The sequence below is a fragment of the Zerene cesonia genome, chromosome 11 (assembly GCF_012273895.1).
Source record: "Zerene cesonia ecotype Mississippi chromosome 11, Zerene_cesonia_1.1, whole genome shotgun sequence".
In the NCBI taxonomy this organism is placed as follows: domain Eukaryota; kingdom Metazoa; phylum Arthropoda; class Insecta; order Lepidoptera; family Pieridae; genus Zerene; species Zerene cesonia.
The window spans coordinates 9,131,406-9,146,332 of NC_052112.1; the positions used below are offsets into that span (position 1 = coordinate 9,131,406).

At 32.4% G+C, this 14,927-nt stretch overlaps 1 protein-coding gene across 1 annotated transcript; it reads left to right on the top strand.

Moving 5' to 3' along the window:
• Positions 1-148: 148 nt before the first annotated feature.
• Positions 149-14,187, top strand: LOC119830223. The gene is made up of 3 exons (XM_038353157.1): positions 149-482; positions 5,675-5,848; positions 12,366-14,187. Exons 1-3 carry the CDS (start codon positions 416-418, stop codon positions 12,452-12,454), a joined length of 330 nt encoding a protein of 109 aa, XP_038209085.1. The 5' UTR covers positions 149-415; the 3' UTR covers positions 12,455-14,187.
• Positions 14,188-14,927: the final 740 nt, after the last annotated feature.

Consider the following 14,927-nt stretch of genomic DNA (forward strand, 5'->3'; position numbering starts at 1 on the left):
TTTACGTTTTTATCTTATATTATACCTAAACAAAGTATCATACCAAAACCAAACCTGCCAAGCAACTTTCGATAATTCACTCATTAAGAAAAAAGCATACGTCAAAATCAGACGGCTGTGATTGTGATTGAAACAGTTCAAAATCGCATATGTCAAATGCTGTCACAGTTTTTCTTCAAATCGTACTTCTGTGCTTCTTTGTCTAACTAATTCTTGTGTATATTTACTAAAACTATAAAAGTAAATTATTAAAAAAATAAAGTGTCCTTATTAAATTCGTTAAAGCTAGGCGTTATCGTCTAATACAATCGATACTCAAAATTAATTTGTTTCACATTGTGAGTGCATTGACGAAGAAGTGATTTGTTTTTTAGATTTCACGGTAATATTTTAGCGCTTCTTTTTATTACTTAAAATGTCTGGAGTGCGTGTCGGTCGTGTGTCTAAGCGCAGAAGAGCAAATCGTGCCAAGACGCGGTCAGGTAAGCGAAGGCCCGCATGAGGTGTCTTTGCTACCGCTGTTCAAAAGTGCGGGGTTTGAAATTCGCTTGGAGTTCTTTAGAATAGCTGCTTGTTCAAAACACGTAAAAGTACCGTTAAACTGACTTAATAGGAGAGCTATACGACTCTTTAAAATTTTGAAAAATAATTATCCCATTATAAGTGATATTATGATATTTTCGTATTGAAATATATGTACCCATATATTCAAAGCGTGTGCGTATTAATTTTTCTTTATACTATGAATTGACTAAATATTTTCATCTTTTTTATTATCTATCAAGTATATTGGTATGCAGAGGATATACATTTGTTATAACATGTTAGTGGACACCTTAGTATTGTTGCATGGCAATAAACATACACGTCTTATTTACCTAGCGTCATAAAACATCATAAGATTTTATTGGCAGCTGGTTGAACATTTATAACCCATTAGTTCCATTAACATAATGTATGTCAGTCTGACCTCAATGATTTTCTTGATGTAACTGTCATTATGATGCATTGTATAGCATGCATTATGATTGGCAAGTGTTGAAATGAAATGACTGTCCATAACTTTCAGACTATGTAAATATTGTATGGTATATAACATCATATATTTTTGTAACACTATGAATACATACATCTCTGATGCATACAACATCATAGGATCTTGTAAAGAATTTATATGCATAATACTTTAAAGTATATATTATCAGCATGTAGTGTTGATTTTTGTCCTTTTTTTAGTGTTATCGAACTCATAACCTCTAGCAAGAATGTCAAGGTCAAATTTTGCTGCAAATAAATATTTAGCCCTATAAATAAGTTAACAAATCCTCATAAATATAAATATAGGTAATAAATAAATAATAGTAAATAAAGTCAGTTTAACGATATCTTATATTTATATATATATATATATATATATAATGCATAACTGGTGTACTAACAAAAGATTGCATTGATCCAGAATGTTAAGGTGCATGATGAATAGAGTGATGATCACATAACCATCAGGACACAACGGTTGCAAGGGAGGACTTCTTTGGAATGAAATGGTATATATCCATTTTATCAGTCTTTTCTATCTTGCAAAAATTAGGCAATATATATCATTTAAAGCTTTGTTTTAAAACTTTAATCTCTATGGAATATTTTATTCATTGAAATAAATAATGTTGCAATTGAATTGATCAAGCACTAATTGAGCTTTTGTTCATATATTTCGACAATTATACTTAAAATGGTCCCTTGAGCCTGATTTATTTATTTTCATAAATAAATCCAAAAAAACCAAAATCCAAAAGTACCAAAATCTAACCAAGTTCAATACATGTATTGCCTGATTTTTGCATTCTTTTCATAGTATAATATAATAAGTAGTATATTTTGTTGTTTATAGTTTTAAAATGTAACTTTTCTTACTTGGCAATTTTATAGTCTATGCTAAAATATAAGTAAAGACTGTTTGGCTTTAAGATTGTTTCACTGCATGGTGTTTTTATATAAATGGAAGGTACACAACATATAGATTTTCTATGGCATCTAGTCCATTCTAGTATATTGGGAACTAATTTAATTTTTCATAGACTCAAAATCCTTTAACACAGCTTTTCACACTTATGATCATAATTATTTGTCATACTTTTATGAGATGAATAGGCAACAAAGTACTTATATATATAAATTTTAAGTATCAAAGAAATGTCTTATATTCATAATATTAACTTAAATATTCTGACTTATTAAACTCATTCAGGGTAATTGTAAAATAATGGTTTGTGACTAAATTGTGCCATTTCATACCATTATGATACATTTTCTTTTAACTTTTTCCACCCAACAATGAGAATATAAAGTAAAATTATTATTTCTTCATTGTGTCTTTTGTTATATTGTGAAAATAAGCTTAATTATTCCGTAGTACACCTAATTAGTGCAAGAATAATTAACTCCTGGCAATTGCTGTTACACAAGCTTTATCTTACTTATAACTGAAACAAGGTCTGATTATATTCTAAGTGCCTGTAATTATGTTAGATGGTGTGGATTACTTCACTGCTACGTAAAACCACACGTCGGCAGTTAATTTTTCGCGTAGATTATTGCATTTAAAAATACAGCTTTCCGAAAAATCCTTTCCAATCATGTATTTAGTGGTTACCTGGTGTTGCAATAACTATGTAATAGAACATTTTTCGTTTTTGAAAAATAATAATTTATGGCTTTAAAGTGCACTTTTAACGGGAGATAGCAGTTTTCATTTGCATATTCTTATTCAACCAATTTAAATTTTATTTTCACAACAACGATACCGATATCATTAACGTGAACAAACATTTTGTACATATTTTTATTTCATATTTCCTAATATTCATGTAAAAGTAACATCTTAAACTAACACTTTTTTGCCAAAATCGGTGTAGCGATTCAGCTTTTAAACAAATAAATATACATGACAAATATTCAGTACTAGCTTTTCGTCCGCGGCTTCGCCCGCGTAGAATTCGCTTATATCGCGCGACATGGTAAGGAGTATTTTCTTCGCATTAAAAAGTATGGTTTGTTCTTTCCCACGTTTAGCTCCATCTTGATACCAAGTTTCATCAAAATCGGTTTGTCAATAACGAACTTTCCTACAAAGTTTCATCCCCTCTTTCAATCCTTTCTACTTTTTTCGCGATAAAAAGTATTCTATGTCCTTTCCCAAGTTCAGTTCTATTTTCATACCAAACTTTATCAAAATCGGTTCAATGATAGGCGTGAAAGCGTAACAGACAGACAGACAGACAGAGTTACTCGCATTTATAATATTAGTAGGGATAAATGCTTGAGAATCGTTTCATATTTTAACAAACAATTATTTTATCAACGACACGCGTCTTAAACAACGTCACAAATTGCTTATGTTTATATGTTGTTTCCGCCACCTAAAATTATATACGTAGCCGATAGTCGTGCGTCAAACGGAAAATTGTCATATATAATTTAATTAAATACGGTTCACTTTACTATCGCTCAGGGCCTTATCTATTTCTTTTTACGTCATTATTGTAGCTGCACGACACCTTTATTAACTTAGAGCGGTACACTTTGATATTATGTAAATAAATATTTCGCACGTCTATGTAATGAACTCTACGTTAACCGCGACGAAACCGCGGGAGTAAATAGGATACTATTTACTCCCGCGGTTTCGTCCGCGTAGTCAGAAAAAATGGACACTCTCAGGGCTTTACCCGCATAATTCCTGTTCCTGTGGGATTTTTGAAATATTGAGCTATGCCGAGATTAGTTGCGTTATCGTAAATATTATAGAATAGAGATTTATCCGTAATATTTTGGAAAGATTGTGTTTAGAATTTTTTTACGTATTTCCCTTCAACATAGTATAAAATATTTATCTTTGTTTCAAATGAAATGTAATATATAATCAATATTTTTCAAACTATTGGTAACACATGACTGTTCTATAGGCTGGTAGTAGGCATTTTTAACCGAGGTACTATTATCGACTGTATTTTATATAGTATTGTTATTCTGTAACTTCGTGGGTATTCATCCAATTGGTGTAATACTTATACTTATGATATATATTACTTTTGGTGTTTGATAAGAAAAATAGGCAACTTGTCTTTTGGTCCCATTTTATAATCTGGTGCGATACCACTAGAAATGAATCAGTTACTTTATGTTCAGGGTGTTCAAATAATAGTACGTGGCTACTCCATATTATTCTAGAATAGACTGAGTAATATCATCAGAACCCTCTCAACCGTAGTCATGCCAGAAGGGCGGAGTTATATAAAAGTAATTGCTTTTGTTTCTGAAACTTTTACATCAAGTTTCGCAGTGATGAGAAGACACATGAGAAAACTTGACAGCAATTTAACAACAGAGTTCCGACTGATGTATTGAATAGGCATAAATATTTCGTTGACAATGAAAGGCTCCTGTAAAACTTATTTTATTCATGACGTCAATAAGCATATCATATATCATCTTGACTTGATTGGAATACTATATTGAAATTGTTGATTGAAGATAACAGCTTGATATTTTCTGAAAACTAAATTATACGAAAGTAGGCCAAGAGTTATCGTACACGTTAATAATTAACTGTATTGTGTGTCAAGTGTCAACGAGTGTACGTATGTGATGAGATAATAGATATGGCAAGTCTGTATTCTAGGTACAAAAATATTGGCTCAATAAAATTCGATTGATTTGGCTGATGGTAAGGAATATACCTATCAATTTAACACAATTTCAAGGATACACGACATCAAAGAACTTTAAACGCTATGAAATCGATAAAGATATCGTCTGTATTCGGAATTCATTAAGTGAGAAAGTACAGGAAGTTGAATCGTTTAAAAAATTACATGAATACCAACAGATGACTGTGTAGTATGATGACATGATTTCTAAAGTAAAGTACATACTCGAAATGTGTTTAATAAATCGGTCCAGTAGATATCCGTAATATTAGCGCGTTCAAACAAACAAACATACACACAAACTCTTTAGGTTAATATTATTTAGCGAAAATTATTCATTTGCACACAATAATGTATGTTATATTAATTTAATAATTTCAACAAAATCCTAACGAATAAGTAGTGGTTTTGGAAATGAAATGTTACTAATTGATATTATTTATCGAAGAAATTAAAATTCCCAGCTACAGTATCGGCAGAGGAAATGGCATTGATAAAAATATATCGCATTTCTTTTTGTTTTAAAATTAAAATACAATGTTTTGTCTATATTATAGGAAGCACCTTGAAGTGATCACGTCTTATAACGAATTCTTTAAACTGAACTATCGTGCCAACATTATTTTTGAGGTCATCGTCTATGCATTTAAGTATTGAGAACATTAACCTTCTCTTAGCATATCTCCTTAAACGTTTTTATACTGGTAAATTGACATTTTATCAGAATTATTAATATATATTTAATATGCTTTGAAAAGTTATTTTGTTACATTCTTAAATATGGTTTGTGTTTTATTGTAGTTTGTTTTTACTTACCTTTCACCGGCTATGTTTACTCTTAAGTTAATTTCAAAACGTATAAAATAAAAAGTCAAAGACATAATCGTTCATATCATGGTGGTAGTGGTAGAGTTTATTCCAGTGCCCTCATGCGATATATCTATCAAGAACCCACTATGTTTCAGTGTTGAGAATGATGGCAATCATGCAGGACAGGAACACTGAGGAGGTACCGCGGGAGTTCCTCGAGACCGGCCGGACGGGGCGGCGGAACGCCATGCCGGATATCCTGCACCCGCAAGGCGCTGAAATGACCACTGCGGACCTGCCCTCGAGGTTACAGAACCTCGTCACTTCGGGTGAGTTGTTGTGGGTATATGTTCTCGCTAGGTGTTCAGTTTGGTGAATGTGAGACCGAATTACACAGCCTTGTACCACCTTCTCCTTTCCACTTTAGAACTTGGAGACGAACAGCCAGGTTCTATCTCTTTGCAGTTGTTATCCCTCGAGTGTGCGCTATACGCTTCAAAAATACATTTTTATAAAAACTGGGAAGGAGTGGAATTCCCTTTCTCTAGCTGCGTTTTCCAAGAAGTACAATTTATTTAAGCCCAGAATGATAGGCTTTATCTCCTTAATTGGGCATGCTAACCAATTGGACGACATCTTCACTCAACATCAAGCGAGATCGTGGCCAAATCCCTGAACAGCAGAAAATAATATAAGAAAAAAGTTACCTGTGTCCACAATCGGGGGTTCTACTCTTCTTTTGCAATAACATCTTGTTCTAGAAAACTTTGTCTTTTTCTTTACTCTGTCATTTGAAATTTAAAGCCAGACTCGAAAAAGCTTAAGGTGCAGCTAACATTATCGTCATCGTCGACGCCATTGATTCTTACCAAAGATTACTTAGTACATTTCGTGGTTTAAGTTCTATTTTTTGTTTGATTTGATTGAAAGATGTATCTTAAGAAACATTTCCTGGATTTACTATCGTAATATGTGTACGTTATTGACGTAGTACTTACGTGGGATGAGAACGTGTACGATCGCGACGTGCGTGAGTCCGGAGAGGTGAATATACTTCATATCAATTTTGTCGCTGGAACGGTCGAAAAATTCCCGAAGGAATATATATAAGCTGACATAAAAGCTCTGTACAATGCGGTCGAATCAAGTAACTCCTAAAATTTTAATGTTTAATACGCATTAAACACTTTCTTCGGTGTTGACTGTAAAAAATTTTAATTGGGATGGCATAACTGTTGGTTTTAGAAAAAAATGATTTTAATATTTATTTTCACATTTTGTAAGGTGAGGTTTGGTGAGTTATACATATCCGTTGAATTTTTATAAATTTATGAATAAAATTTCCAGTATAATTTTAGATTGTTTAAATTACAAAAAAAAAACCGAGAACTTTCGAAAATATTCTTGTCCATTGTTGCTTTTTAACATTTCCTGACCTTAAAATAATTTGGTACTGTATGCACTATCCCAGTATTCGTATGATATTACGTATTCATTGGAGTTAGTGGTCGCTTTTAATATGCATTTTTATTAACTGCTACCTTGTTATTTTATTTTTTGGAGCGACAATTTTCCTATTACGTTTTTTTTTCATTTTCCTTCCTGTCCGTATAATATTCGTACCTACTCCGCCGAACAGGGATAAAAACAATAATCTTGGAGGAAGGATTGATTTCTTTATGTATTAGAATCGTTACGAGAGGAGATTTGTTTATTGGGTATTTTTATAAGACACATATAGAAAGAAAAAATAACCTACTATATCTTGTTCTTTGGACACCATCGACCTAATACTACTTCTGTTAATCGAACCTCGTTGAGTGTTATTAATCAGCAAATTAATTAAAACAGCTAAATTTTAACTACAATTAACTAACCGACGCATATATCATTGGAAGGCGTGTACCAGTGACTTAATACGCCACAATGCAATTACACTGACCTTGCTTCGTTGTCTGTAGTAGAGTACATACAATGTACACATTATATTGTTGCGAACTCAAAACGGTAAAGCCAACGAATTACACGGTGTAGCACGACTTTAAATCGCCCGATTTATTTATGAGTATGCTGAACAACATTTACAGTCATCATGGCATTCTGAATGATCGGCGTTTCGAAGATCTATACTGAAATACTGAAATCCAAGTCCTCCGAACAACGAAGTGTCAAATGAAAGTATAAGTTATATATAGGTATTTAAAACTCTATTTCCTTCACTTGCCTACTAAGGTCAGGCAATTACCTGCCTTCCGTATTTCAATTGGAGCTTGTACAAAATATCTATAACTTTAAAAACATCTTAGCCTTCGAGTCATTCTTTTTATAAATCTTTAGGCTATATAAAATTAGACTTAAACTATTAGATATTGTTTCTTTTCTACACTAATAAGATTTCGTGCACAATTCACACTAATATTATAATAGCGAAAGTTTCGTCTGTATGTTACGCTTTTATGGATAAATAGGTAAAGATAGACAAGACAATATTATATGAATTCGTGATTTTTTTTGTTATCTTGATTTAAGTATGACGTATGATCGTCTATTTAAAAAGCATATATGTATATCATAATATACAAATAATAATAAAATATAATCAATCATATTAGTTATGAAAAGTTCTCTGTGGAAAATATTAATACAGTTGAAGCAATTTCCTTTTATATGTGTTCAATAATACTCCATTCATTTATAATAATGTAATAACTAATAACTAAAGTATTGTGTAGAAGTCACGTTTTTCATCCAATCCCATTGTGATCTTTACGTCTCACAATAGAATTGCCCTCCTTTCAAATTATAAATATAAATAGACTTGCCGTTCGAACGTAATCATAACGTAATTCGTCATAATTGATTTAATCTTTCTTTAATTAAGAGACACGTTATATAAACAATGTCTCAGTGACTTCAATTTGTTTCAATTAGCATCAAGTTGTGGACTATGTTCTGTCTGTCCCATCATCTATCATCGGGCGGTATTTCATGAACCGTGATAGTTAGGCATTTAAAATTTTCAAAGATGATTGCCACAATCTCTTACCGCCGGTTGGTATGGTTGTGGATGGTTGACCAAATCTAGCTCTTTAGCTTATTTATACGGAACCATTAGCTTCGCGACTCCGCGTCGCCCTTGCCAGATTTTATTATTTTATAGTGAGTTACAAAAGTAGCGATATGATATTCGTTAATTATTTCACGGTCCGACTTTTGTTTGACATTGCTCATGAAAAACTGTAATCTAATACATATAATTCTCATGTCACAGTTTTCGTTGCCATACTCCTCCGAAACGGCTTGACCGATTTTGATGAAATTTTTTGTGCTTATCCGGTATCTATGAGAATCGGCCAATTTTTCATACCCCTCAATGATAAGAGTAAGGCAGAACAGCGTTTGCCGGGTGCAGCTAGTGTTTTATAAAACTGGCATCTCGGTGTGCTATTACTATATACAGAATATTTGCAACATTGTTATTCGTTGTTTTTTAACCAAGAAAAATAGGCAGAACTCTTTTAAATTAGGATGTTTTTCATTTTACTTTTTGGAACCGAAATAGCTTACCTTAAATAAGCTCTAGAAGGCTAAAATCGTCAATGCGGACAATGCCATGAGTAACAAACAATTGTAAGCTGCTCAGCCAGATTCTCATTGCCGAACTATTAAGGCATATTCTTGTGGTCTAATAACGAATTTAACCAGACCATCCATTTCGAATCTTCTTAGACTTTTGTCTCGAAATCCATGGAAGCGCAAAATGTGCTTAACCACTTAACAACTTGTATGAAATACATCTATAATAAAATTCAACTGTCCATCGGGCCGTGTTGTTCATCGACCAGTGACTGATAATAAATAGCCACTGATTATTGATTATTCACGCCGATTGGTTCAAAATTAGATCCGACCGGATGGTTGATTGAAACATCATTATGTCCCTTATGGGTAACACGTGATAATTTTTAAAAAATATGATTTCAAAATAACCTTGTGATGGAGCTTCATGAATTTTATCTTAGAATATGATGTTGGAGACCAAGATGGGTTATTCCATATTGCTTAACCTATAAATTTTCAATGGAAATTTGTACGAGCAATCGCCGCAACGCCATAGCATCCACTGCAAGCAAGTACACATACCGGAAGCTTCTGTTTTGTTTAGGAGGACGAGCCGGAAGTCGATATTATCCCATCTCGTTCTTTTTTCATTATATTAGTGAAAGAAGAGATTACCACAAATGTTCAATTGAAAGCGCCACACGTAGTTTCACACTATATGTAAATACGTACTTTGCTAAGTCATAATATGACCAAACCTTACTTAGAAAAGATTTATTTATTCATATAATGATGATGTGCTATTTCATAAATTGTCTTTTTCCTTTACCTTTCCTTATCGCCGACTGATCTATTTTTTTTTACTATTCGCCATTGGTAGTAGTTTGTCTACGTGATATTGCTTTAATATGATAAGGTCGACATTTTTGCTATTTTCAGAATAAGTTTATACATATATTGCTAAGGTATTGCTAAGGTACCTAGCATCAGCAAAACAACATTAAAAGTACTTTCTTAAAACTAACTTGTCTATAATTTACCGCTTTATATATGAGTGGGTAAGGCTGGCGTCCCATTTCTTTGATCAATCATGGCTAGGTCACACTTATTAAGTTCACGTCAAAGCATCAATCAAATCACGACATTTTTCCTTTTATGGGTCATGAGCCTTTATATTTCTTTGAATACATCCCTAATGTGAGTTTGGCGTTACTTTCAGAATTTGAGTATTAATAAACTTCTTTATAATTTTTAATTATAATCCTATAATATGACTAGATGTTTTACGCAGCCTCGCCCGCGTAATAGTATTCGCAAAAATATTATCACCTAAGTTACGCCAACGGAACCCTAATGTATAAAATATTCCTATTTCGAATGTCTTACTGTTGATTGTATAGGATTCATAATAAAGTTTGAGAAATTAGCTTGGAAATGTAAAATTTATTGAAGCATGCATGTAGCAAGCATATAAAGCCGAAGAGTTTGTTTGTTTGTTTGTTTGCTTGAACGCACTAATCTCAGAAACGACTGGTCCGATGTGAAAAATTCTTTCAATGTTAGATAGCGCATTTATTGAGGAAGGCTATAAATGTACCACGAGCAAATTCGGGGCGGACCGCTAGTCATGTATAAATAGAGGCTAATGCGGTGGCTACTCGTTAGTCCTTCTGTGTTGTCACTTCTGCAATATCAGTTATAATACTTGTACATGTCAGCGTATTTGCGAAAAACCTGCTCCGCAATGCATGTACAATGAACTTTTATCGTTTATTTGCTACGGCAGAAATTATCAGGTGCGTGACACGTTCTAATCTTAATCCCATTGTTGAATCGCACGACTGATTACTAGTACAAATACTATGTTGTATACTTGAATTCATTCGCTTCCTGAGAATATTTTATTTCAACAACGCATATATTTTGAAAATTTTTTTTGTTACCGCGAATGAAACATGGCTCCCGATTTGGGAAACTTCATGGTTATGAATGAATTAAATATGGAGTAGACGATTCCTGATGTGTATGTTAAACTTATCAATAATGTTTAATGTAATATCCGGGATGTTTCTGTGATATATTTTAAGTCATTTTTTGTGGCTTTAAGTGGAGGTGGACATTTGAAGCCACAGCCGACATATTATGTTGTGACGCTCGAGAAGAATTCTTGAATGTCCAGTTGCTCACGCTTTACTCCCTGGACAAAAAAATAGGGAATAATTTTTGTATATGATATAATAATTATACACGATGAACGAACAATTCATCTAATAAATGAATATGATTCAATATGATTTTTATATTTTATATATTTTGTTTTATACGTATTTTGTATTATACGTTTGAGATGGATAAGTATTATATGATAAGGTTTCTATCGATATTCTATTCATTCAAATATCTTCAGGGATTAAAGAGATAAAAGGCATATAAAAAAACCTCGCATCCATGAACCATGGTAGTAAATGTCGGGTAGTCGTATACTCGAATGCTAGTGGAAATTGGTGAGGACGGATCACGAGAGCCACGGATATGGAAAACACCGATGACACCTTTCTTGCTATTCAGATGTAATTACGCCGACCCCACGCTGATAAACACCGTGTTATCTCCTTGACGCAATTCAGTGTCACATGTAATCGTTAATAGCCAATAAGCTGATTATACCCCGTATTGATTAGTCATGTGACTTACATAAATACATCATTATCGGCTTTACGAGTCCTTTGCGTGGACTGATATTAGTTCTCATTGACGTATTATTACATAGCGATGGCCGTAAACATGTCAGCGGTTTGTAAAGATCATGGATGATGAATGTGAGTGACTCATGCTGGTTCATTAGTATTTATGGCATTCCAGTCCGATAATAGAATCTTCTAGGTATGCGTAATTGTATGTTTCGCTTATTGTTAGTTGTGGACAGCTTGAAGTGTATTTGGACTGAGACTAATTTGTCTTTAGGACAACTAATTGTCGTTAAGTAAATTGCATACACAATAATAGATTTCTAAATCGTTCATGAAGTACTCTAGTGGGATTTTTTATTCATATTTCAATATCTAAAAAAGATAATGTGTTAAGACAAATTAAATTAATAATAACATAGTTAATAATAATATAATATATTCCTCGATAAATTTGAGATTTTTTTGTTTTTATTATATCTTTAGTTTTGTATTTATTTTATCCTATTATCTCACTTCTTATATTGGCTACAATTTGAAGAGGTACTAAGTAAATCAATTTGTTATTGTAATATTTATGATTAATAAATGATTCCAGACCCAGACAACCCCCAACCGGGTCCCTCAAAGGCGGACATCGAACCGAACAAAGTCGACGATGCGACGGCTAAGAAGGACTGTAGTTGAGCTACTTTCAGCTCGCAGTCCACAGGACTACACTGGACTTGCCCAAAGCTTGTAATCTCAATTAACATAGTATTACTAAGCAATGATGTAGCCCCACCTTAAGGTATGATATAGACGTAGCTAGTGTTAATTAATTGACGATTTTTTTGTTTTTGAGGCTGTCGAAATTAGTATGTATTTTTTTTATATTTTCATACATAAAAGTATCTATATTGCTGGACAATATTCGACCTTTTATTTTATGCGTTATAGATTTTTTATTGCATACATTTTTATGTGTTGCCAGAAATTGTTTTAATTATTTACACAACTTCAGGTATTTCATGTATGAATACATATATGTTAAACTGATTGGTAGATTTAAAAAACATAGCAGCTACGGCGGTGTATAAAATAAGTAGTACAAATATTTGTATCGATGTTTCTTTCGTTTAAAACAATTATTATTCATTGTATTGTGATATATTTGCATTGTTCCTATAACGTTTCATGTTTAATAAATAAATAGTAATTTACGTATATTGTAAATAGTGGAAAAAGTGAGTTGTTTTCTACATGGATGTTGGCAGTTTTTATTTAATACTACACTGTATTAGTTAGAGTTTTAATTGAGTACAATTGTGATACTTTATTGTATTTTATTATATATTTATTTAAATTGAATGTTAACAATAGGTGGGGACACATTTTAACTAAAACTTTAACGAACCAAAATTGAAAGTAAATTATTCAAAAATCTGATAACAAAGTGCTTCTTGCTTTACTACAGAATTTTCGTTAAATTAATTATTTATCCTCATTGTAGTATAATAGATATGTGAAGGTAGTCGCAAATTTACGAGTTAAATCCGTACTCTTTATAAATACGTAATATGTTATAACCACGATGAATAAGTATATGAATAAACAGTCATTTAGCGTGTATAATATATTCATAAATGTAGTTAGTTATTTGAGTGTCTCGAATTTGTATATTTTTGCATATAATGGGTTTGGAGGAGCGCCAATTGTAAATGTGAAGTAATTAGTACATACTCGTACTATCAGTGGCTAAGCCAGAGTTCATTTTAGAATTGCACAAAGCTTGATACATTTACTCGTGTGTGTTTGTTATATCGTACTGTTACACAATCTCACTATATCACTGTATTGATTGTAGGAAATAGTTGTTTCATAGTACAACTTTTCATTAATGATTCCTCAGTTACAACAGTTGTCTCGTGTTGAAATACCTTATTCTTATGAGAACGCAAATCTAATTTAAAAGGTTTAATTGTTAAAAACTCTTATAGCTTTGTTAGGTAGAAGGCGTTCTACAGCGCATCAGAGCGTAGTAAAAGACAATTCCGCGTCATAGCGATCAGCATCATCGCGTCAGGTTAGCGCTCTGACGCGCGTCAGAATGCGTTCTATCTGACAAAGCCATTTATATAAAAAAATACAAGTTAATTATCAAACATAAGGCATATATTTTGAAAGACGTATATAAGTATATTTTAGAACCAGGTCATAAAGGCGTTTTTGCAATTTGAATACGTTATTCAGTATCTTTATCTTGTATATCTACAGATAATAACAGCGTCTATAGAAATATAGAAGTTAGTTGTCGTCAGCAATGTAACTACGTATCTAATATTACTCAATATCTGTCTTACGATTATTGAACAGAGGATATTTTATTGATTTACGTCAATAAAGTACTTAAAATCAAACAGACTTGCCACCGTTCCTGATGTTGCCCAGAAATTTTCTCTATTGAATTGGCGCTCTACTTTAGTCATTCAGTTCAATAAGGTTTACTTGAACAAATTTCCGAGAAATTTGAAAATGGGTTATTTCATTGATTTTCCAATGCTCTTTTCCAATTTCCACTTCACCTCGATACCTTTTTTGCTCGCACCACATTATTGAAAAATGGTTTATGTTCTAAATTCAATATTTTTATGAGATCATTTTACGAAGAATACTTGGAGAAAATATTCTTATGTTTGATTTTACGCGAGTATTATCATTTTACGAAATTTACTTTCGTCAAACCTACAGGTTCGTCAAGCAAAAAGTCACTTAATACGTGTTTTCGTGGTGTAATCCGTTTTCACGCCACATAAAAAAATTAAGTTCTGCCGGCACATGTTTCGTAAAAAGAAGGGATCCTCCCTTCCCACAGAAACACAAGAACGACCCATTTTCTTATATCTGACGTGGTGTCTATTGTATGCATGTTACGTACATCTGATTTCTAAATAATAAATAATTAACATAATTTAATTGTTACCTAAATGAGTACAATGTACGAATAAATGTGTCTTCTAAATTTAAACTTTCAACGAATTTGCCTTCTTAATTATTTAACATCGAACTTTTAACAGTTTCTTGTTTCGATGTATATCCTTGTTATTGATAACAGAATGAACGTCACTTATTGAATTATATTTATAATGCATTTGTGAATTTTAGAACATTGATATGTACC